The sequence below is a fragment of the Melopsittacus undulatus genome, chromosome Z, assembly GCF_012275295.1.
Source record: "Melopsittacus undulatus isolate bMelUnd1 chromosome Z, bMelUnd1.mat.Z, whole genome shotgun sequence".
NCBI classification, from domain to species: domain Eukaryota; kingdom Metazoa; phylum Chordata; class Aves; order Psittaciformes; family Psittaculidae; genus Melopsittacus; species Melopsittacus undulatus.
In genome coordinates, this window is record NC_047557.1 from 3,584,882 (window position 1) to 3,606,950 (window position 22,069).

The 22,069-nt window shown below is 43.0% G+C and overlaps 2 protein-coding genes across 2 annotated transcripts; one reads left to right on the plus strand and one right to left on the minus strand.

Moving 5' to 3' along the window:
- Positions 1-346: 346 nt before the first annotated feature.
- On the minus strand, positions 347-13,108 carry HAUS1 (HAUS augmin like complex subunit 1). The gene is made up of 9 exons (XM_005145405.3): positions 13,036-13,108; positions 10,936-11,110; positions 9,553-9,688; positions 7,510-7,644; positions 6,410-6,533; positions 5,454-5,519; positions 3,937-4,008; positions 1,679-1,726; positions 347-687 (listed from the first exon to the last, which is right to left on the minus strand). The coding sequence occupies exons 1-9, from the start codon at positions 13,105-13,107 to the stop codon at positions 631-633; spliced, it is 885 nt and encodes a 294-aa protein (XP_005145462.3). The 5' UTR covers position 13,108; the 3' UTR covers positions 347-630.
- An 818-nt stretch (positions 13,109-13,926) lies between these two features.
- On the plus strand, positions 13,927-21,521 carry ATP5F1A (ATP synthase F1 subunit alpha). Its single transcript, XM_005145391.3, has 12 exons — positions 13,927-14,083; positions 15,029-15,107; positions 16,186-16,355; positions 17,177-17,350; positions 17,432-17,598; positions 17,727-17,875; positions 18,851-19,002; positions 19,125-19,349; positions 19,442-19,549; positions 20,120-20,264; positions 20,494-20,644; positions 21,288-21,521. Exons 1-12 carry the CDS (start codon positions 14,021-14,023, stop codon positions 21,367-21,369), a joined length of 1,665 nt encoding a protein of 554 aa, XP_005145448.1. The 5' UTR covers positions 13,927-14,020; the 3' UTR covers positions 21,370-21,521.
- Positions 21,522-22,069: the final 548 nt, after the last annotated feature.

Genomic DNA, 22,069 nt, shown 5'->3' on the forward strand with positions numbered 1-22,069 from the left:
AGTGCTCTAGTCTAGAATCAAATTCACAACCTTGGTAAACATCGGACATTCTGTAAGTGGAAAAAAAATTGTGTCCCCAACCATGCAGTGACAAGAAAAAGTAAAAACAAAGGAGCAAATGCCAATGATCTATTTGATGCAACGTGAGTCTGTCATCATCATACTTGTGCCACCAAAGACAGCACTCCAGCAAAATGCCCAATCCTTGGGCCTGGACAGGGAAAAAGACAAATCGACTCCCTTATCAGTCAAATTTTAAGTGGCAAACATCAGTCAAACCCTGACACACATGGTGAAGGTGCCATCTGGAGGCCAGTTACAGGTATGCACCACATATAAAAGGTAGGACAGTTCAGGGGGTTATTTTATGAGAAATATATATTGTTTACAATAGGTATTGTTTATTGTTTTATGAGAAATAGGTATTTTTATTGTGTACAAAGGTACATGAATTCCTAAAAACAAGCATGTTTACTGGAAGGTTGCAAGTGTGCCATCCAACACCAAGAAAAGTAAGGCAGAAAGCTGCAGAAGTACAGCAAGAATGCAAAAATCTTTTACTAGTGCAAATAGAAAATAGAAGGGAGATCTTCTTCCATCCAGGCCACTTCAGTAGAATTTGCTGGATATTTATATGTCATAGGTCAACTCTTCAAGCGCCTTGGAGAACTTTTCATCCAAGCAATTCTAGCAGAAGAGAAAACACAGAGCAATCAGTAACCCTGAAAACAGTTTCCTTATCTTGTTAGATACACATATCTACAATGATCAAACCGTGGGACATTATTAGCATGAGTTAACCCAAGTATTGAACCAGAAGGTCTCACTGCCACAGGCAGCAGTAGTTTCTAGACAACTACAGAGAAATCTTCACAGGAAGGGCTAAACAAGCTCAGTCACCCCAGTGTGATATTAAACACCTTCAAGCTGAACAGATACTCTCCCTTGAATATTCTGACCTGATAAAAGCCTCAGGCTGTTAAGGTGAGCTTGTATTTCTGAATCAAATCCAAGTGGCTCATCAACCTGAGCAGTCTCATCTGAAAATGTACAAAATAGCTCCCAAATAACTGTAATTTTTGATTGCTGCTTCAAGGCTTATGGCTGGATACCTCATGCTTTACCCATGAGCAAGCTGACAGTAGCCCAAAGAAATAAAGAGGTTCAGTGGCCCAGCTGACTCAGGGAGGTTACGTATGAACTTCCCAAACATGTTTATACAACCGTAAGTGCAGATGACACAAACATGGATGAAATGGGCGTTATGTTTTATAGGGGAAGGTCCCCACTGCAGTCTACAACACAGCTGTTAAACAAAATACATGCCCTAGAGCCCTCTGAGAGTTCAGGAGCAGCAAGGAAGGCTGTGAGACCAAGAAGCTGCAACACACCTGGGTGGATAAACACTCTTGACAGGTGAAGGAGACAAAATCCAGCTGGATATAGATACCTAATCCTCACTGATACCATTATCCCAACTGCCTTTGTAACTGAGACTATCATTCCTTCACCAGTTCCTGCCACTGGTATGCATGGCTTCTGCCTTACCAGAAGAAAATCTCCCTTTGGAGATCATTAAGACCACAATCCGAGGTCGATAAATCAACAACCAATTAATACATGTAATTTGGAATATCAGTGCCCATTTAAATTTCTGTGAAAGATAAAAAACTCTTACCAGTTCATGTCTTACTGCTTCAAGCTTCACTTTTGCAAGTGGAATATTCTAATGAGAGAAAATGGCATAAAAGTTAATATTTCAGCTGGAAACACAGAGTTCCTTCATCATTGCAAGAACCTAATGATGTGCTGCAGGGGAATTCTGGAATAATTAAATCAGTTATGTCTACACCCTTCACATGCAAGAGGTACTGACATTAAAAGGCTGGTCTCAGACTTTTACCCAATTTGGTTTGGGTAATCACAAGATTTTTCAAAAGTCTGATATGCCTACAGTTGGAAAAAATAAACCCAAAGAATTTTTCACAGATTACCTACTAAACAAGGAACTAGATTTAAAGCATATCCATGCATGAATTTTTACAAAGCACAGTGAGTTTGCAAGGATTAACCTTCCTCCCTCCTTCTAACTGCACCAGGAGTAAGGCAGTGGGGCTCTGTCTGTCTCTAGTGCCAGTACAAGGGGAGGGATGGGGAACTGGAGAACCTAATCCGGCTTGAACATCCCATTTCACTTGAGAAAAGAAGGCAGCTGCCTCTTGGAATAAAATGCATCTGAGAGAAAAGCAGTGTTCTCTCCCTTCACTCTGTTCGAGAAATAAGACAGCAGTAGCAGTAAGAGGGAGTTGTGTTGAGAAGCAGGAACTCTATGGAAGGGATAACAAGGTGGGGCCTAGCAAACAGGTCACTTGTTTATAATACAAGACATGCGATTAATTGTGAGTTTCTGTGTGATTTTGGGTCTTTGTTTCTCTGACCCTTTATGCCCCATTTATAAGAAGTGGAATAAAACTTTTTCACTTTTTACACAGAAAGGTCTGAGGTTAGCTCTGTTAAAGGTAGTGCAGTACTCAGATGAGGAGTTAACAAGCACTAAGTCAACTAACTCAAATGCAAAACTGTAAATTAGACAGCTACAGCTGAATTTAACAAAACCAAAACCCATTTAACTATTCACACTCCAGCTTTAGCTACTTCTCCCCAAATGACAAAAAGCCCTTAATATTTCTCTGTAAAAGCAATGGCAATCTTTTAAAGGAGACTATAAATGCTTGGGTTTGGTAGTTCCAGATACCACAGGTGGCAATGTACACATGTCACTCACAGACAAGGCCTTGTTTCATGGACTAAGGCCTTGCTCACCCATGATTTCTTTAAGCCACTATGAAGTTGTTCACAAAATTACCCTTTTTGTATTTTTGTCACAAGCATTCTAATTTGAAAATGATAAAATCATTTTTATAAAAGATGCTTCCCATAACACTCTGATAGTACCCCTTAGCACAAGGACCAGTAGTGATGATAGCCAAAATATAAACCAAAGAAAAGACAGATGGGGCTTTCAAAACTGCAACTTAGTCACCTAAATGACAAACCTGACATAAGTAGACACTCATTTAGCATGAGTAGACAGCACCCTCAAGAGAAAGGGGGCCTACAAGGATGTTGGACTGGAACTCTTCATCAGGGACTGTAGTGATAGGACAAGGGGTAATGGGTTCAAACTAAAACAGGGTAAGTTCAGGCTGGATATAAGGAAGAATTTCTCTGCTATGAGGCTGGTAAGGCACTGTAACAGGTTGCCCAAAGAACTGGGGAATGCTCCATCCCTGGCAATGTTCAAGGCCAGGTTGTTCAAGGCTCTGGCCTTGAATGACGTGACCTAGGGTGAGGTGTCCCTGCCCCTGGCAGGGGGCTGGAACCGGATGATGTTAAGGTCCTTTCTAATCCAAACCATTCTATGATTCTAAATCAAAGAAGATGATGGGGTAGCAAGCACTCACACAAGCTAGAGTACTTGTTTAAAGTCCAATGCCTACATTTGGCTATTTCTTCATAGTAATTAAAAACTTGCTCAGAGCTCCAACCTTTGCTCAGCATGCTGTGCCCATTGTATTGACAACTCTATGACATGCAGATCTAAAATACTGGTAAATTACAAAAGACTAGTTGTGCTAAAGAATTATCCTTTCTTCTACATTTCTTTGTCTAATTTCTAACCCAGCTAATCCACCTTGATATTGAGTTTACCCAGCAAATATGTGCCTTTTCTTAGGATAGAGTTTGTCTGGTAAACCTACTTATTTTCCCAGCTTTGAATAATAAATAGATTGCCTCTGTTTAAGTCAAGTTTACCATTTACAATCAAGATACATCTGTCCACTGAAACCTTCATAATATCTTTTACATTCTAAAGTCCATTAAAATTAATCTGATGGCAAATACAATAGAACAAAAGTGAAAAAAAATAATTACAGCAGGTAAATCATGGTACTTGTCCACTTTTTTCTTCAGGGGCACAATTTCTTTCTGCAGTCTATTCAGTTTCTGTGAAGAAAAGTAAGGCAGATTATATTATACAGTCTTAGTTGTAGAAATGATATAAGCCAGTGAAATAGATCCACAATTATCTACAGCATTTCAAACCCCACAGATGCTGGTGACAGCTTCTGCAATCCATCTTAAAACTCATGGAAAACGATAGGTCTGCTACTTGTTTGGTTACCAATCAGTCAAACCCAGTGAAAGTTTCACACAGAGGTTTCTTTGCTCTGAAGACATCTTCAGATATCTTTATTCTTACAGTACAACCACCTGACCACATCTCCCTGAATGAGAATCCACCAGACAGAGTATTTTTCACTGACCACCTCCATGCAGGCCAGAGAAAGAACTGAGCCTCAAAGAAACACACTCTCATGCCTGTGGCTTGTGTGTGGAAATGGTTTTGCACATGCAGCAGCACAAAGACCATCTTTACACTTGTACTGTTTTGCTTAATTTCTTAACAAGGGGAAACTATTTCTCTTTAGGGATGAAAATCAAGCACCTTCCACGAATAATTAATAATAAAAAAGATGCACTCCAAAACTAAAGGCACTTGTGCTGCCCAACTCACTGAACTCTTGGCAAAGGAGATACAGAAGAGCCAGGGAGTCAAACACACCCTTATGCTCAGGTTCTAGAAGATGACAAGTCTAGAAAAGAACACCTATGGCTTTTTGTATGAAAAACTCCTACAGAAATTATTTTTGGTTAGTACTCTTCAAAACACCGTGCAATGTAAACATTGCCACCCAGTGCTGGCTCATGAGAACGACAACACAAACATCAGGAAACCTATTTACATTCAACTTAAAATGCATAAACAGATAGCAAAGAAATGGGAAGAAAGGCTAAGTTCTCATAACAGTAACAGCAAATAATATTAAAGCAAATAATATTAGATAATATTCAAATGTGGTGAGTGCAGACAGAACAACAATACATGCAACATGCTTCAGCATAAAGGTAACTAGTAACTCAAGAAATGTGCTTTTTTTTTTCCTTTAACAAATTATCCCACTGGGCTTAGAATATAGCAGACAAGTATATAAATAATATAAAAAATATATAACATTTATATTTAAAGACACAAGGGAAAAAGAACCCACACAGTTGTTTAGCATTCGGGTTTCACTTGGCCTCCTCCAGTCACTCTGAAGTGTTTGAAAGAAAGCTTCTTACCAAGTCCAAAATAACCCCATATCTAACCCTGAAGAAAAAGGACCACTTCAGCACCCACAGGTGCTTCTCAGTTTCTAGAAGAGAAAAACCCACCCAACACATCGCAGCTCAGCAGAAGCCCATCCATGAGATTCTTAAATGTGTTTCTTTTTATCATTAATATTTGTTGGGGTAACCAAATAACAACCTGCATTTCCTGAAATGATGCAACAAACATGCCTGGTCTGTGCCACTGTAAGACATCTATCATGTACCAGCAAACCTACCTCAGCCAGGCTCACCAGTGACCTGTGTGACAGCGACGCGTCAAACCCTGTGGCAGCAAGCTCGGTCTACAAAGAGGAAAGAGCTCTTTTGGAATTGATCACAAAATACAACAGGGATGAGAGAGATTTTACCTTTTTTTTGAGTTTTGAGCTAAAGAGTCAAATGAGAACACAACCTGTCAAGAAAAGAAGCATGCTGTGTGAACCATGGCTATAGCTGGTGTATGAATTCAGTTGCTACTAAAATTTATATCAAGAATAGCAAGCCTTTCCAGAAAAGTACTGGGTGAAGAGCACATGGCAAGGCTAGGAACAGGTATCCCTGGATATGTTCAAGGCCTGGATGGACAGGGCTTGGAGCAACCTGGGCTAGTGGAAGGTGTCTAGTTCCAAGAGGGGTTTAGAACTGGATGAGCTTTAAGGTCCCTTCCAACCCAAGCTTGTCTATGATTCTATGAAGGTGTCATCAACTCTAATACAACATTTTCCATCTCATCTTTGTCAGGTTGCCATCCAGCCAGACAGCATCCAAGTGTTAATAAAGCACTAGCATATCCTTCATCATGTGAAAGACAATACAATTTCTGCCTTCTGTGTTTAATCATGAAATAATTTTTAAAAAGTTATATAATTAGAATTTTGACACACAATTTACCTCTGTGGATCAACTGCTTTACTGGTAGCTATGTGTATACTCTTAGGTGACAGCACCTCACAATAAGCGTGTGGTAGTCCTAGATAATACAGCTCTCAGTGAAAGTGCCCTCGCATTTATCACAGGATGTCCTGGGGAGAGACCATGAATATAGCAGAAGCAACTTAAATGTAGTGTCATATTTTCCTGTTAGTCTAAAAATCCTCAGTCCTGGAGTTTAGGAAGCTCCTGGGATCTCCAGAACTACAATTTTGGACCCAACCAACCATAACTGTGACATGGGAAATTTCCTTCCATCTACCTCAGCAGCTTCAATCCTGCTCCTTAACTCTTGGCATTTAGCGTTCACGAACTCCAAGTCCCGGGGTCTGTTACTCGCTCTGTTGTTTTTTACTTTGATAAGTTCCTGCGTCCTTTTAAGATCCCTTAAAAAAACAAAAAAACGCAAAAAAAAACAAAACCCATCAAATTTATGTTCCAAGAGATACTGGTATACAAATACTGCTTAATTATGTATGCTCAAGCTAAACCCTATAATACAACCAAAATGAGAAGTGAAAGAATAGATTAAAACTTGCATTTCCCTGTGAGATTTCCCAATGGATACATGACAGCTGTTACATCCAGAGTTCCAAAGACCAAGGCAGGGAAAAAAAGGCCAAGGGGAAAGCCAGGTGCATAAAAGCAAAGTGTAACAGTCTTCTGCACAATTCCAATTCAGTTAGAGACCTGCTAGGCAAACTCAACTGAAGATCACAGAGAGGAGCCATGCAAACCTGCACAAAGCACACAGGTCTGGTATCTTTGTTACAGTTACTACTCTAAAACACAAAAATGAGAAAATAATTAGCCTTGAAGAGGGCTGTGGAGAGCATCTGGGCCAATCCCCACTTGAGGCACGGGCTGATCCTGCTATACTTGGCAAAGCATTTCGGATTACAACCTCTAGGGATTGGACTTCATACTGACTATTAATTATTAGTTGTTCTCTGAAGTCTGCTACACACTGGCTAAAGGAAATTTTTACCTGTGAGTGGTTTTTGGTTTGCTTGGCTCCTTCACTCTAACTAGAGAGCCCATGCTAAATGCAGTAAGAGAATCAAGTTAGCATTTACCTCCAATGAAAGCAACTGGTGGAAGAAGCCAGTGCATGCCTGAATACTGTTTGTAGATCATTTTCGGTTTACAGTAATGGATTTGATAGTATCTCAAATCTCTTTTCATTACCGAATGTGTCCGTAGTGCATGGCTTGTGATAAATCCTTCAAAACATTGTGAATTAAAGATGTGCTAAGAAATTCAGTTATCCTTGTTAGTTATCACAACCAACATTCCATATTGTGGAGATCAGAGGCATCACTTAAAATGTTTAAACATCCCCTTTTCTTATTCATTACTCACTTCTCTAACTGAGTTTCCAGATTCAGTGCTGTAGTTAATTTTTCCATGAGATTTTTCAATTCCAGTTCCATTCCTTTGTTTTCCGATTCTAATGTATAGAGTTCAGACATCTTTTCATTGATGGCACAGATGAAGCTGGTGAAGAGAGAAAGATTCAGTGGGAATACTCAGGAGCCAGCTCTTCTCAAACTCAGAATTATTAATTTCTAGGTGCTTTACACTAATGACTTGATTTTGTTCTCATATTATGATAGAAGGAAAATAAAATAAATCACTAAAAGTATTTACCACCCTTGACTAACAAAAGTTTCATCCAGAAGGGGAAGTGCCCAGCAATCTGGTAGGAGTAAGTGAACAAGACATCGCACTCTGCTGAATATAACCACTGGGACTTGAGATCATCAGATGCTGCACTCCTGGCTTGCAAAACTGCCTTTGAGAGAAACTGTATTCAGTTCCTGAGGCATGCCCAGCACTATTTTCAGTCTCCTTTCTCTTCCCAAATGGTTCAAAGCTGCTTTCCCTTCCAGCTCAGAAGAGCTGTAAGAGCCAAGCTCCTGAACATCATATAAAAATTGGATTCCAAGGCAGATTTTGGTTGTTACTACCAGTGCTCAGCACAAACCTGCTGTGTTATGGGTCTAAGACAGGCCCAGGAAGAGCAGGCTAACAGCGGCCATTTCTCTGTGACTAAGAAAATATCCTTACATTAAGTTACCAGATAAGAGTGAAGAATGAGGAGCTGAGCCTGAAAGACCAGCACTTGCAGCTCCCCAGCCCTTGCCTAAACTGTATAAATGCTGCTCTAGCTTATGCTACCTGCCATAACAGTGTGAGCAACAACATCCTACAGTCACTGACCACAAAAGCACAGGAAAAAAAAGAATCATAGAATCAGCTGGGTTAGAAAAGACCTTTAAGATCATCAAATCCAACTTTTAACCCAGGACTGCTACGTTCACCACTACATGGTTTGTGAACATTTCCAGGGACAGTGATTCCACCACTGCCCTAGGTAGCCTGTTCCAACGCCTGACCACTCCTTTGGTGAAGAGATTGTTTCTGATGATCAGTTTAAACCTCCCCTGGCACAGCTTGAGGACATTTCCTCTTGTCCTGTCACTCATTACTTGGGATAAGAGACTGATTCCCATCTCACTACACCCTACTGTCAAGTAATTGTAGAGAGCAGTAAGGTTCCCCTTGAACCTTCACAGAATCACAGAATCCCAAGGGTTGGAAGGGACCTCAAAAGATCATCTAGTCCAACCCCCTGCAAGAGCAGGGTAATCTAGAGTACATCACACAGGAACTTGTCCAGGCGGGCCTTGAATATCTCCAATGTAGGAGACTCTACAACCCCCCCCCCCCAGGCAACCTGTTCCAGTGCTCTGTCCAGAATAAACCCCCCAGGTTTCTTAGACATTCCTCATCACACTTGTGCTCCAGGCCCTTCACCAGCTTCACTGCCCTTCTACGGACCCGCTCCAGCACCTCAATGTCTCTCCTGCAGTAAGGGGCCTAGAACTGAACACAGGATTTGAGGTGTAGCCTCACTAGTTTCCAGCAGAGGGACACATTCACCGCCCTGCTCCTGCTGCCACACTATTGCTGATACAGGCCAGGATGCTGTTGGCCACTTTGGCTGCCTGCCACAGGCTTCTCATGTTCAGCTCTGTCAATCAGCACCACCAAGGTCCTTTTCTATGAGAACTTTTCTCCAAGCCTAGAGTGTTACACGGGGTTGCTGTGGCACAAGTGCAGTGCCAGTGCACTTCCTCTTTCCATGTGCAATCCCCCTTCCCAAGAGGCATCTATTTCTTGCCAAGGCACTTAGGGTACAGAGACTTTACCTTCTCCAGATAACCAAGGTTAGAGTTTTGTCCTTGGTTCCAATGTCCTTTAGAGCTGGCCAAAAGGTGAAAAATAAGCTGGACAAGTAAGATTCCTGGGTGTGAAAGTCAAGTTTGCAACTATTAAACTGAAAAAAACAGAGGGGAACAGCACAGATCATCACCCACGATGCACAGTAGGAAAAATTACCTGGCAAGAGAAGTGTCCTTCGTTTCAAGTGTCATTGCGCTGTTTACCACGACATCCAGGTACATGGTGCCTTTCCCAGAGAGCTTTTGACTGGGAAGATCCAGCACTTCTGAGAGAATGCGCTTTAGATGCTTAGCTGGAAAACAAATACAACCCCAATAGTAATTTTATTTTTTAGTATTACCATTCTTTTAAGTAATTAATTAAGTTCTTCTAAGGGACTCTCTAAAGCTAGAACCCAATCTTTGAGCCATCTGGTCTACTGAAAAGTGTCCCTGCCCATGGCAGGGGGCTGGAACCAGACGAGCTTTAAAGTCCCTTTCAACCCAAATCATTTTGTACTTCTATGAACTTTGTCTGTTTCTCCACTGTTAGGGAAAGAGACATCTTAAAAGAAGGCTTGGACATACCAGACTGCTGCCACACCCTTGCTTGTCAAACAAATTCAGCGTGTTGAAGGAGAAAGTACTGGTCCAATTTTCCTGACCAGCCTGCCTGAACTCACTCAAACACGAGTTCACCCTTGTGCAGTGTTGATTAGCACACACAGGTCGCTGCAGACCTCAGCCTAGCCTTTCCTGAGCACAAACCTCCCCATCACAGCAGACTTGGGAATTCTGCAGCAGAGATAATACATATGCCTGTTTGGTAGTGCCCATGTTCCTTGACAGGCTAAAACAATCATCCAGTCTCCATCATCATTTGTTTGATTGCAAGGCACTAGAAGACCTGAGGTAAAAAAAACTCCCAAACATATAGGGTTTTTACAAAAGCATCTCTATGTATATAATATCAGTCTTTCCACAGAGAAGTAAAATTTGTTCCTGAAAAAAGCCAGTGAAGGGACAATCCTTTAGTACATATGTTAAAAAAGTATTATGGTTCCCCAAACCACTCACTCACTCCAAAAATTGCACATTATCAAACATTCACCCTAAGTAGCTCAAGCATAACTTATTGTCATTTCAGATTCCCCAGGTGTTTTCCTAAACAGTGGCTTATCACCAGCTCAGACTCTTAAATCAGCTGTAGGGTTGCTTCCCTGTCTATCCAGACAATATTTCAATGCTGTGCTGTTCAGCCCAGCAGGGCAGGAGGTTTTAGCAATTACAATCCTTAGCTGTGTTAGCAGCATGCTAAACATGGCTTAAAAAATTGCTCTTGACCAACCTTATGTAACCACAAATTTTGCTGAAAGGAAGGCATGGAATGCACTGTAGTAAAAACTGTACCAGAACAAAATATGAGTTCATTTCAGTTGTATTTATATATAGATATATATATATGCATGCATATTTATGCTTGCAAGATTTAAACAAAGCCAATCTTCAGGATTACTAAGAATAACTTTGATGGAACTGAGAACTGGAGCTTCAAACTCACCTTCTGCTTCATATTCCTTTGACAATTCCTTCAAGCCCTCTATCACCAAAGAAAGATCTCTGACTCTGGCTTCGTTGTATTCTGCAAGCTCAAACAAGATATTAACTGCCTGCTCATTCATTTGGTACTGTGGAATAGGCTTATTCCCAAATACTTTTTTTAGCCATGTGGTAACCTACCAGTGAAACAAAAAAAAAAGAAAAAAAGAGAGTAAACAGTGAAGTGAGAGAAAATACCTGATGGAGGTAAGAAATGTGAAGTGCTGCAGGCTCTGCCTTCTTGAAGAATAACTCCTAATATGCCAACCAAGGTATGTGTGCTGCTCTTTGTCTCTTCTTCAGTCACCCTTGTAGTTTAGAAAACCATTTCCATTTTAACCTCCCTCATTTCTCTGGACACCTGTTTATCGACAGGTGATAAAATTTTATCTTTTTATTGACATGACCTCTCTATACAGACACGGTAATAATCCAAAAGATGGTAAATAGGTATTTGGGCAGCTGGTAAAAACAGCAGTAGAGTAGCATGGTATAAAACTGCCCTAACACTGATAGAGCACTGGGAACAGTATCTACAGGCTAGTAGGGATGAAATACTTACTACAACGTTCAGGCATTAAGTCCTGCAAGGCACAGTACCTACCTCTGCAAAGAAGGTCAGAAATGGGAAAGAGATTAACAAAATCATAATTGAAAGATTCGATTATAATTGCGAATAATAGCTCTGGGGGCCCCAGCATAAAAAGGACGTGGAGCTGTTGGGATTGAGTTCAGATGAGGCCATGGAGATGCTGTGAGGGCTGGAGCAGCTCTGCTCTGGAGCCAGGCTGAGAGAGCTGGGCTGGTTCAGCTTGGAGTAGAAAAGGCTCCTGAAGCAGAGACCTTAGAGCCAGGAAACCTGGAGAAGGGCTTTGGACAAGGGCCTGTAGGGACAAGACAAGGGGGAATGACTTTAACCTGCCAGAGGGGAGACTGAGAAGAGATCAGAGGCAGAAGCTCTTCCCTGTGAGGGTGCTGAGGCACTGGCACAGGGTGCCCAGAGAAGCTGTGCCTGCCCCATCCCTGGCAGTGTTCAAGGCCAGGTTGGACACAGGGGCTTGGAGCAAGCTGCTCCAGTGGAAGGGGTCCCTGCCCGTGGCAGGGGTTGGAACTGGATGAGCTTTAGGGTCCCAAACACACTGAGCAAATGCAAGTTCTTGTCTAAGGTTATCTAAGCAATGGGGCGGAAAGGGACCCAGCCTTATAATTTTCTTTCTAGCATGTCCTTTTTTATGCTTCTACCACATCAGCATCTCAGCTACATTACATGGCATACACAAAACATCACCCTAAACTAAACTGGGGAGAAAATCATCAAGGCCTTAGAAGCAAAGAGCACTAACTTTGTGTAGGTGAAAACTCTCATACTGCAAGAAAGCCAAGTTTGCAAATAAATAATGAATTAGATTTTTCTGTCAGTCTCTCTGTTGAGAAAGACTTGAAACACTAAAAACTTCAGCAATGCAAGATTTTCACGACATAGGAACAATTCCTTCCCCACAGGGTGCTCAGGTATTGGAACAGGCTGCCCAGGGCAGTGGTGGTCACCATCCCTGTAAGTGTTCACAAACCGTGCAGATGAGGCCCTTGGTGACATGGGTTAGTGGTGGCCTTGGCAGTGCTGGAAAACCATTTGACTTAATGATCTTAAAGGTCTCTTCCAGCCTGCCTGATTTTGTGATTCTTATGATTAGCCTCTCAAACCCGTTCACATCTAAAGCCGTGAGCTCGGGCTGTCACCGAGCAAGTAGCAGCGATTGAATACAGACCTCTCTGCTGCAAAACACACTACGAGGACACTCCTCCCCTCTTCCAGGACGCTGAAAGGGGCGAAAGGCCTTCACGGGCCGGTTCTTGCCCGAGACCCGAGCACATCCAAGAGCGCAGCGCTCTGTGCTCCTGTGGGAAGGAGGAAGGAACCCCGCTTGGGAGAGAGGGACGGGGGCTCCGATAACGCACAATGGCAGCCGTCAGTCCCCCACCGGTGGGAATCCAGGCAGCTGGTCCCGGTGCACAGACCTGAACCTCTGGTAACCCCCTCCCACCCCGGCCCCGCCATTACCCGCTCCATCATCTCCTCAATAGGAACTGTATCAGCCTCCGCCATTTCGAGATTCCCGCCACCTCCCGGCATACCACAGCGCCGCAAGGGCTGATGGGATTTGTAGTTCCGGGTGTGAGCGGACTGATTTGCGGGGGTTTGAGGGAGTTGAATACCTCATGTATGTAGTAGGGCAAATTACAAATATAGGCATCTAGAACCCTTCATCAACACGGGTGAATCATATATTGAAGTTAAAGGGTAAAACTTGACATCTGAATAGCTTGTATATCACTGCTTACATAAATCCATATAGCAGCTGTGCGCTTTATAGGAAAATACACCATAAAAACACGTAGAATCATGGAATCACGAAATGTTTTGTGTTGGAAGGGACCTTAAAGCTCATGTCCCTGCCCCACGTCCCATGTCCCTGCTCTATGTCCTATGTTCCTGCCCTGTATTCCATATCCTTGCCTCATGGCCCTGTTCCATGTCCCATGGCCCCTGCCCCGTGTCCTATATCCCACTCTATGTGCTCTGCCCCATGCCGCAATACCCCTCCCCAGTCTCCTGCTCCATGCGCCAAGTCCTCCACACCATCCCACCGCAATGCCTGTATCCATGTCACATGCCCCCGCCTCACGTTCGAGTGCCCACCTCATGCCCCACCCCCAAATCCACCTCCGCTCTGTGCCCCTTCCGCCATTTCAAGGGCACGTACCGCACACGAGCGCTTTTATAAAAGCCCCGTTTCGGGTTTTTTATTGTTTATATATTTACATATACGTACACGCAAATACTCCCCCACCTTGAGAGGCATAGGGAGAAAAAGAAGAGCACCCCACACCTGAGGCTGAGGAACCCCTTCCGGTTCTCGCCCCGCCCCATAGGCGTGGCCTCGCCGCAAAAAGGGGCCGAGCACGCCGCGGCCATTTTGTGGAGGGAGTGCGGAGCTGGCAGTCGGGAGCTGATACCTTCACTCTTCGCTTCAACTGTCGCCGCCATGATGCTCTCCGCCCGTGTGGCCGCCGCCCTCTCCCGGTCCCTACCGCGGCAGGCCGGCCTGGTGAGCCCTCTCCCTCCTCCGTGCATCCAGCGGCGACCGAGACGGCCGCCGTCGCCATTTTGGGTGCAGCGGTGACATTGAGGGGTCGCGGGCTCCCGATGCGGGTGTCTGTGTGGGAAGGGAAGGGATGTGCGGGGCTCACCTCAGCGCTGCGGGGCCCGGCAGCTGCTGAGGCAGTGGTGCCGTCAGTTGGGGGAGGGGATGTCTAGAGGACGGCGTGTCCTTTGCGGTTCGGATTTGCATGATTAGGGTTGAGGTTAGTGTCGGAAAGATGCTAGAACAAGGGCAAGGATGGGGATTTGAGCTGGGAGGCTTGGCTAGGTGGAATTTCCCCTCCGTGTTTTGGGAGTGGCGTGTCCCCTTGAGAAGGTGAAAGGAGGAGAGGCCTGCACAGACGTTCACAAAAACAGCATTGACGCGGCATGGGACTACCCTAGGAGCTTTGGGATGCTGATTGTAGTCTTTTCATGTGTTATAATGGCTTAGTGCATTATCATAGATTATTTGTTGTTTGTTTCTGTTGTATATGTTCTTGCTATGCTTTGGAAATTCTGCAGTTAGATCTTTCTTAGGTCAACCCTTAGAAGACATAATCTTATTTTCCCTTGTGCAGAACCAGAAGGGGGTGCACTGTTTCTTAATGCTCCATGGTTTTGATAATCATTGCATAGACAGCAAACGGGATGAGGTGTTGCTCTGGGAGCTGCTGCAGTGCTGTGATGGTGACATTACTGCAATGCAGGAAAATGCATAAAGTTGTTTAGAGCAGTCTTCTTTTCCATCTGTGCTTGCTTAGTATTGCTGTACGTGGTTCCATAACTACAACTTGTGAATGGAGTGGAGCTCACGACATGTTAAAAGCATAATCTCATATGATTATGGTATCTCAAAAAATTTTTTTTTGAGTGACTGGAGAAATCTCACTGAAATAATGACTTATTTTAGGTTTCCAGAAACACCCTGGGTGCAGCATTTGTTGCTACAAGAAATCTCCATGCCTCCAAAACATGCTGCCAGAAAACTGGTGAGTCTGAGAATGATCTTTATATGAGAGCGTGGCTTCAGAACTTGCTCTGTCAGATAAAAAGGAGTTTGAATTTGGAATGTGAGGGGTGTCAGTTTTGTCAGTTGACAAAACATTTGAGGACACTTATGTACTGTCAGTGTCAGTATGGAACACTGAACGGCTATAGTCGCATCTAGGAGACTTCAATTTAATAACTTAATATGCCCAAACCAAATGAGTGGTCAGCTGTCTTACACAGCTTACCTGCTCCATGGGAATTCACTTAAATCTTCAGCTCCTGCAGAATTATTTGGAAAACCCACAGATTCCAGTTGCGTGTCTCATTTGTAACAGGATGAGGGAACAGGTGACTTTCGGAGGCCTGCCTGGGTTTGACCTTATGTCCTTGAGTGTCATTTTTTGTCTGCCAGTATCTTTGTATTTAGAGAAGACAGCGGCACTGCACAGCTGTATTTTTGGTAGTATTTCATGTATACTTTATGAAGTGGTTTAAGGTGATTAAAGGTATTATTAGTAAATAACAGTTTCACAGCTGTATTTGAGGAAATAAAAAGTTGTTGGAGGTACACTGCCAAACAAATTTGAGGAATATGAAGATTACATTTTTACATCTTATATCAAAAAACTTGCTCCATAAGTGTATTAACTTCTTTTAAATATACTTAGATCCTGAACTACAAATCAGTTGGCAAGGTGTTTTGATGCCTTCAGTCAAACTAATTTTTCTGTAGGCAGAGCTGGCACATCTGTTCTTTCTGGGCTACGGCTAATTATTCTATTTGCTTTCTAGGGGAGAGAAGCTAATATTGTAGGACATAATGAAGGATATTGAAAACTGAATAACCATCAATATTCTGATGAAAGCTGGCTCATAATGATGAGTTGAAGCTGCTTTTATTGTCTGTGACTCCTGAAGTTATTACTTACGTTGAGTTTCTATGTGAGGAAGAATGTTGCTTGCTATACTTGTGGTATATCCTGGAAATGGTACCTTAGCTTATGAATTCAGTACGAGCTTACACAGTTCATATGCTGTCTTAATGTGCTAAATCTGATTTGAAGTGTCTCTTTCCAGGTACGGCTGAGGTATCGTCTATTCTTGAGGAACGTATTCTGGGAGCTGACACCTCTGCTGAACTTGAGGAGACTGGCCGTGTGCTGTCAATTGGTGATGGTATTGCCCGTGTGTACGGCCTGAGAAATGTCCAAGCAGAAGAAATGGTTGAATTCTCTTCTGGGCTGAAGGTAAGCTTTCTCTAAGGCAGATTGTTTAGTCTAGGAATATAAAGAAGACGTTTTATAAGGAGAACATGAGACTCTGCTGGAGGTGCCTGTATGGACTTCTTGCAGACTTCATTGCAACTTTAATACATAGGAACTAGCTGAAATAAAACTACAAAAAAGCAAATACTCTTCTAATTTGTAACACTTTGCTTCCAGTATCTGGTTCTTGACCAGCATCAGAGCTTTATTTGTCTTCATCTAAGAAGTATAAGAGATAATCTAGTGTTGGATTTTGTTTTCTTTGGTTTCAGGCTGGCTTTTCTGTTTAATATTTGATAGTAATTGCTCTAGTACTGTGTGGAGTTTGCTGACTTTTTACAGTCTTAAGAGTAGTCTAAAGCTAAAAAATTGTCTTGATTGTTCTGAGGGTACTGCAGCCGGTCTTCCAGTTTTTTTTTAATGACTGAACTTGCTTTATGGGGAGAAGAAGCCAGTGATACTCCCTAGTCCAATTCCTAGTCAAGAGACAAATGTTGTATTTGAATTCTGCTTAACTTTTTCTCTTCTTTTTAGAGAGAGAAAGGGCTGAATGCTAGACTATTGCAAGTACAGTTCTGTAGTAAGCTGAAGGCTTAGGCAGGTTCTAAGAACATGGAAGAACATACACGTGTTGTATGTAAAAGCATAACACTGACTATTGTTACAAATAAGATTGAAGTAGGTTATATTGGATATTATGTTGGATATTCTACACTGTAGAATAATCACGTCCATTTTAAACTGTCAGAATGCTTGTAAATGGTGGTATGGGTTTTCTCATGGTAGTGTGATCTTTGTTCTAGGGTATGTCCTTGAATTTGGAGCCCGACAATGTTGGTGTTGTCGTGTTTGGTAATGACAGACTGATCAAGGAAGGGGATGTAGTGAAGAGGACTGGTGCTATTGTGGATGTTCCAGTTGGGGAAGAGCTGCTGGGCCGTGTTGTAGATGCCTTGGGCAATCCAATTGATGGGAAGGTAAGTGTAACTACAAGATGTTTAATACCTCTGCTTATATATATGTTATACAGACTGTAACGGGTTTTCCTGTCTTTCAAGGGTTCCATTGCATCCAAGACACGTAGAAGAGTTGGCTTGAAAGCCCCTGGGATCATTCCCAGAATCTCTGTGCGTGAGCCTATGCAGACTGGTATTAAGGCTGTGGACAGCTTGGTGCCAATTGGTCGTGGCCAGCGTGAGCTGATCATTGGCGACAGACAGACTGGGTAAGTTAAATGCCCAAGCTAAAAATGTTTTTTTTGTTTTTAAACTTGAGAACAGCATGTGTTGTTGTGCAGAGCTGAACAGAGTGGAGAACTGTAGGCAGCTTAACTCACCAACCTCTGTGTTACAGGAAAACTTCCATTGCAATTGACACAATAATTAACCAGAAACGATTTAATGATGGAACAGATGAGAAGAAGAAGCTGTACTGTATCTATGTTGCAATTGGCCAGAAGAGATCAACTGTTGCTCAGCTGGTGAAGAGGCTTACTGATGCAGGTACAGATTTTTTAAGATAGTTGAGCCTGGCATCTGGTGACATCTTCTTCCCATTGTAATGCTAAGTATTGCTGTGACCTCTCCTACCTGTGAATGTAGACAGAATTCTTTTGTTACTGAATTACTGAAATACTTGCTTTTGTGGACAAGAAGTCTTTCTGGCTGCCTTGGGGAAAAAGCCTTCTTTTACTGCAGCACATTAGAAGACTAGTGTGAGCCCCTGGAACTCCTGAATTGCTTCTGGAAAAGTCAGCCTGGTTTTGTTGGGTTGTTTTGGGGGTTTTTTTGGTTGGTTTGTTGGGTTTTTTTGTGGTTATTTTTGTTTTGTCTTTGTTCTTGGGTTTTTTTCAGCAGCATTGAGCTTCCTCTTGGCAGGCAGGCCTGATGAGAAACTGTGGCCTGCAAGTAATTTGGCATTTGTTTCATACATATGCAAGTCCGTGTGTGGCAGTTGTAACTGCAGAGGATAGATTTTAGTGACCAAACATAAGGGATCATATGATAGTGTCTTTACAGAAACAGTGATCTCCTTGACCAAAGCTGCGTATGAAATAGAGCTTGCAAGAGATCAGACAGCTTACCTCTTGCTTGCTGGTGTAAAGCAGAGTCATACCTAAGAGCAAACAAAAACAAACCACTTTTAATTGCAGTAATTTGCTTGGCACTTTGAAACAAAGGATTGTACTGCCTTGCAGCAGTTAGGAAACCATGGACTTCCAGGCTGAGTTACTTTTAGAACCAAAGCATGTTTTAGTGAAAGTTTAAATGTGATTTTAAATGGGAAATGAGCCTGCAAGTGTTAGACGTTAGTTGTGCTGATGGATGTTTTAATCTAGTAGGGTGGTCTTTTTGTAACAGTGTAGGGATACTGCCTGGGCTTGCTTCAGTAGCTAGTACTTCACATGTCTGTTGTTTGCTGTTGACAGGCACATTGAGGTAATATATTCATGGTGTGTGTTTCCCATTCTTTTCCAGATGCAATGAAGTACACCATTGTGGTTTCTGCCACAGCATCTGATGCAGCACCCCTGCAGTATCTGGCTCCCTATTCAGGCTGCTCCATGGGGGAATACTTCAGAGACAATGGAAAACATGCATTGATCATCTATGATGACTTATCCAAACAGGTCAGGAAACACTTTGTAGGCCTTATAGTCTGGTATGTTTGTAGCTGTCATATCACCTCGGGTTTAGAAATTCAAATTTTAACATGAGCTACTGAGGTCTGAAGTCTTTGTCTACTACACAGGCTGTTGCTTATCGTCAGATGTCTCTGCTGCTGCGTCGCCCACCTGGTCGGGAAGCCTACCCAGGTGATGTGTTCTATCTGCACTCCCGCCTGCTGGAGAGGGCAGCCAAGATGAATGATTCCTTTGGAGGTGGCTCTCTGACCGCCTTGCCTGTCATTGAGACTCAGGCTGGTGATGTGTCTGCTTACATTCCAACCAATGTCATCTCCATCACTGATGGACAGGTAGGACTTCTCATGCCAGTACTTCTGTGTAATTTAATGGCAGATCTCTGAGGAGGCTTCCAGACATCTGACCAAGATATTACCTCTTACAGATTTTCTTGGAAACTGAGTTGTTCTACAAAGGTATCCGTCCAGCCATCAATGTTGGTCTGTCTGTGTCCCGTGTAGGTTCAGCTGCTCAGACCAGGGCTATGAAGCAGGTAAGCATGAAATTGCAGCGTTCTCTTACTAGAGACAAGTAGTGTGTAGGCTTTCCAACCCATTTCACTCTTTAAAGAGTGAATACACAGAGAATAAAGGTTTTTATTCCTTAGCATTCTGAAATCATAAAAGAGCAAACTTTGGGGATCTCTTTGATACTTCTGTTGCCTCCTGGGGGCAGTAGGAGGAAAGGGAAATTGTGTCTGCACAGAGATGTAGGGCTATTAAGTTTCAGTATGTTGAGCTGGGTACTGATATAACTAGGAACAGAGAATTCTCTCTTTACCTCAATCTTTTAATCCAGATGTGGAATTTGGTTTCATGTCCACTGTCACCATTTCAGGGAGGATTAGTATGTTTGTTAAAAAGGCCAAGCAGACTTTGTAGATTTGTAGAAAGCAGGATTTGTAGAAATGCATATAATTATCTGTCAGAATCTTAGGATTCATTTGACTTGTAATGCCAGGCAAAGCTGACTTGTGACAGCTGTTAGCTGAAGATAACTTGCAGGCTACTAGACACATTTAAAAGGTGGTCAGACTCAGCCTGACCTGTATCTTGTGTGGTAGGTGGCAGGTACCATGAAGCTGGAATTGGCTCAGTATCGTGAAGTAGCTGCTTTTGCCCAGTTCGGGTCTGATCTGGATGCTGCCACACAGCAGCTGCTGAACCGTGGTGTACGTCTGACAGAGCTGCTCAAACAAGGACAATACGGTGAGTGTCTTGGACATAACAGGTCTGCATTTCCCAGTAGTCTCTTATGCTAACAAGGCTGGTCTTCTGGCAGTATCGTGTCCATTCTGTGAACACGGTGAATGCAGACTGGATTGTTGACTAAACCATGTGGTAGATGTGCAGTTGATCTTTAAAGAAGGACTCTGTAGCACTGACAATGTCCTGATGTTGGGAGTTACCAGTGGCGTGAATGCTTTCTCTTCTGCAGTTCCGATGGCCATTGAGGAACAGGTTGCAGTCATCTATGCTGGTGTCAGAGGTCACTTGGACAAGCTGGAGCCCAGCAAAATCACCAAATTTGAGAGTGCTTTCCTAGCTCATGTACTGAGCCAGCACCAGGCCCTCCTCTCCACGATCAGGTATGATACTTAATCGTGCCAAGATGATGGTATGGATGGCTGAGTACAGGTAATGTGCTGTGAACTGTTAATTCAGGGTATCCTACAACATCAGGCCTTGAGCTGCCTGTTCTGGAGCTGGAGGTGTTAAATCAATCAGCTTTGCTGCTTCTGGAGCTTGTCTTCACGTCTTCAGCTTTTACTTGGGGAAAATGAAAACCTGCTTGCATACCTATAATGTGACACAAATAATTTAATCAGATCCAAAATTTTTGGCAGCTTTAAGCTATGAGAGTTGTTAAGTGCTGCTCAGTGCCTTCCCTGCTGCTGGGTGGACTGCTGGGTTTGAGTGTTTCTGCCCTAGTCATAGCTTGTTTTGTCATGAGTCAAATTACATGCCTACCATCTCTAGAAGGCAGAGCCTTTCTGAACTACGTAGAGCTGTTTTAAAGCTATTTCTTGACAAACCTCCGTTCTTCAACAGGACTGACTTTAGAAGAAGTGGTGTTGTGGTAGTTTCACTGCTACATAGCTTCATGCATCAAACACGCTAATTATTGTGCTAGTCTTGTTAGAAATGGGAAGGGTCATTTAGTTTTCTTTGTATTGAGGATTGATTATTATCTATTCCTGTGTCAGAAGTTTAACTACATTATCTCAACAGGACTGAAGGGAAGATCTCTGACCAGACAGAAGCGAAGTTGAAGGAAATTGTCACAAATTTTCTGGCTACTTTTGAGGCATAAACTTGTAAAACTGTTAAAACAGGCCAGGTTGTTGTGATCCCGTGCTCCACCTCCATCAAAGACTTAAAAGAATGTGCAACTTGAATGTACAGATACTGGTGAGAATAAAAATTCCTGTGTAAAAAGAGGTGTATGTTCTGTTTCCTGTATGTTATACTGCCTTGCTGTGTGTGCCACATGTATCTTTAAAACCACAGGGTTAAACTCCAGACACTCACTTGTGAGAGGAACTCTGAAAATTCAAACTGGGGGTTCAGAAATGGGTGGATTGGACTCTATATAGAATATGGAGTATAGGTAGCAGTTGGATTCTCCTTTAAGGGACTTTTTAAAGCTTATCCAGTTGCAAACCCACTGCTGCAGGCAGGGACACTTTCCACTAGAGCAGCTTGCTCCAAGCCCAGTCCAGCCTGGCCTTGAACATGGCCAGGGAAAGGACAGTCAGTTTCTCTGGGCTCCCTGTACCAGATCCTCAGAACCCTTACAGGGAAAAACTGCCTAAGATCTCAGTCTCCCCTCTGTCAGTTTAAAGCCATTCCCCCTTGTCCTGTATATGTCCTGTGCCCATCCATAGTTTTCCCTGGGTCATTGCCTGGGATGAGTCACTGGGAATTGCTGCGTGAGTAGTTCTTCAAAATGATGAAAGCAGGTACTGTATGACACTGTGTATCAGACAGCTTGAGTCGTACCCACTGCCCTA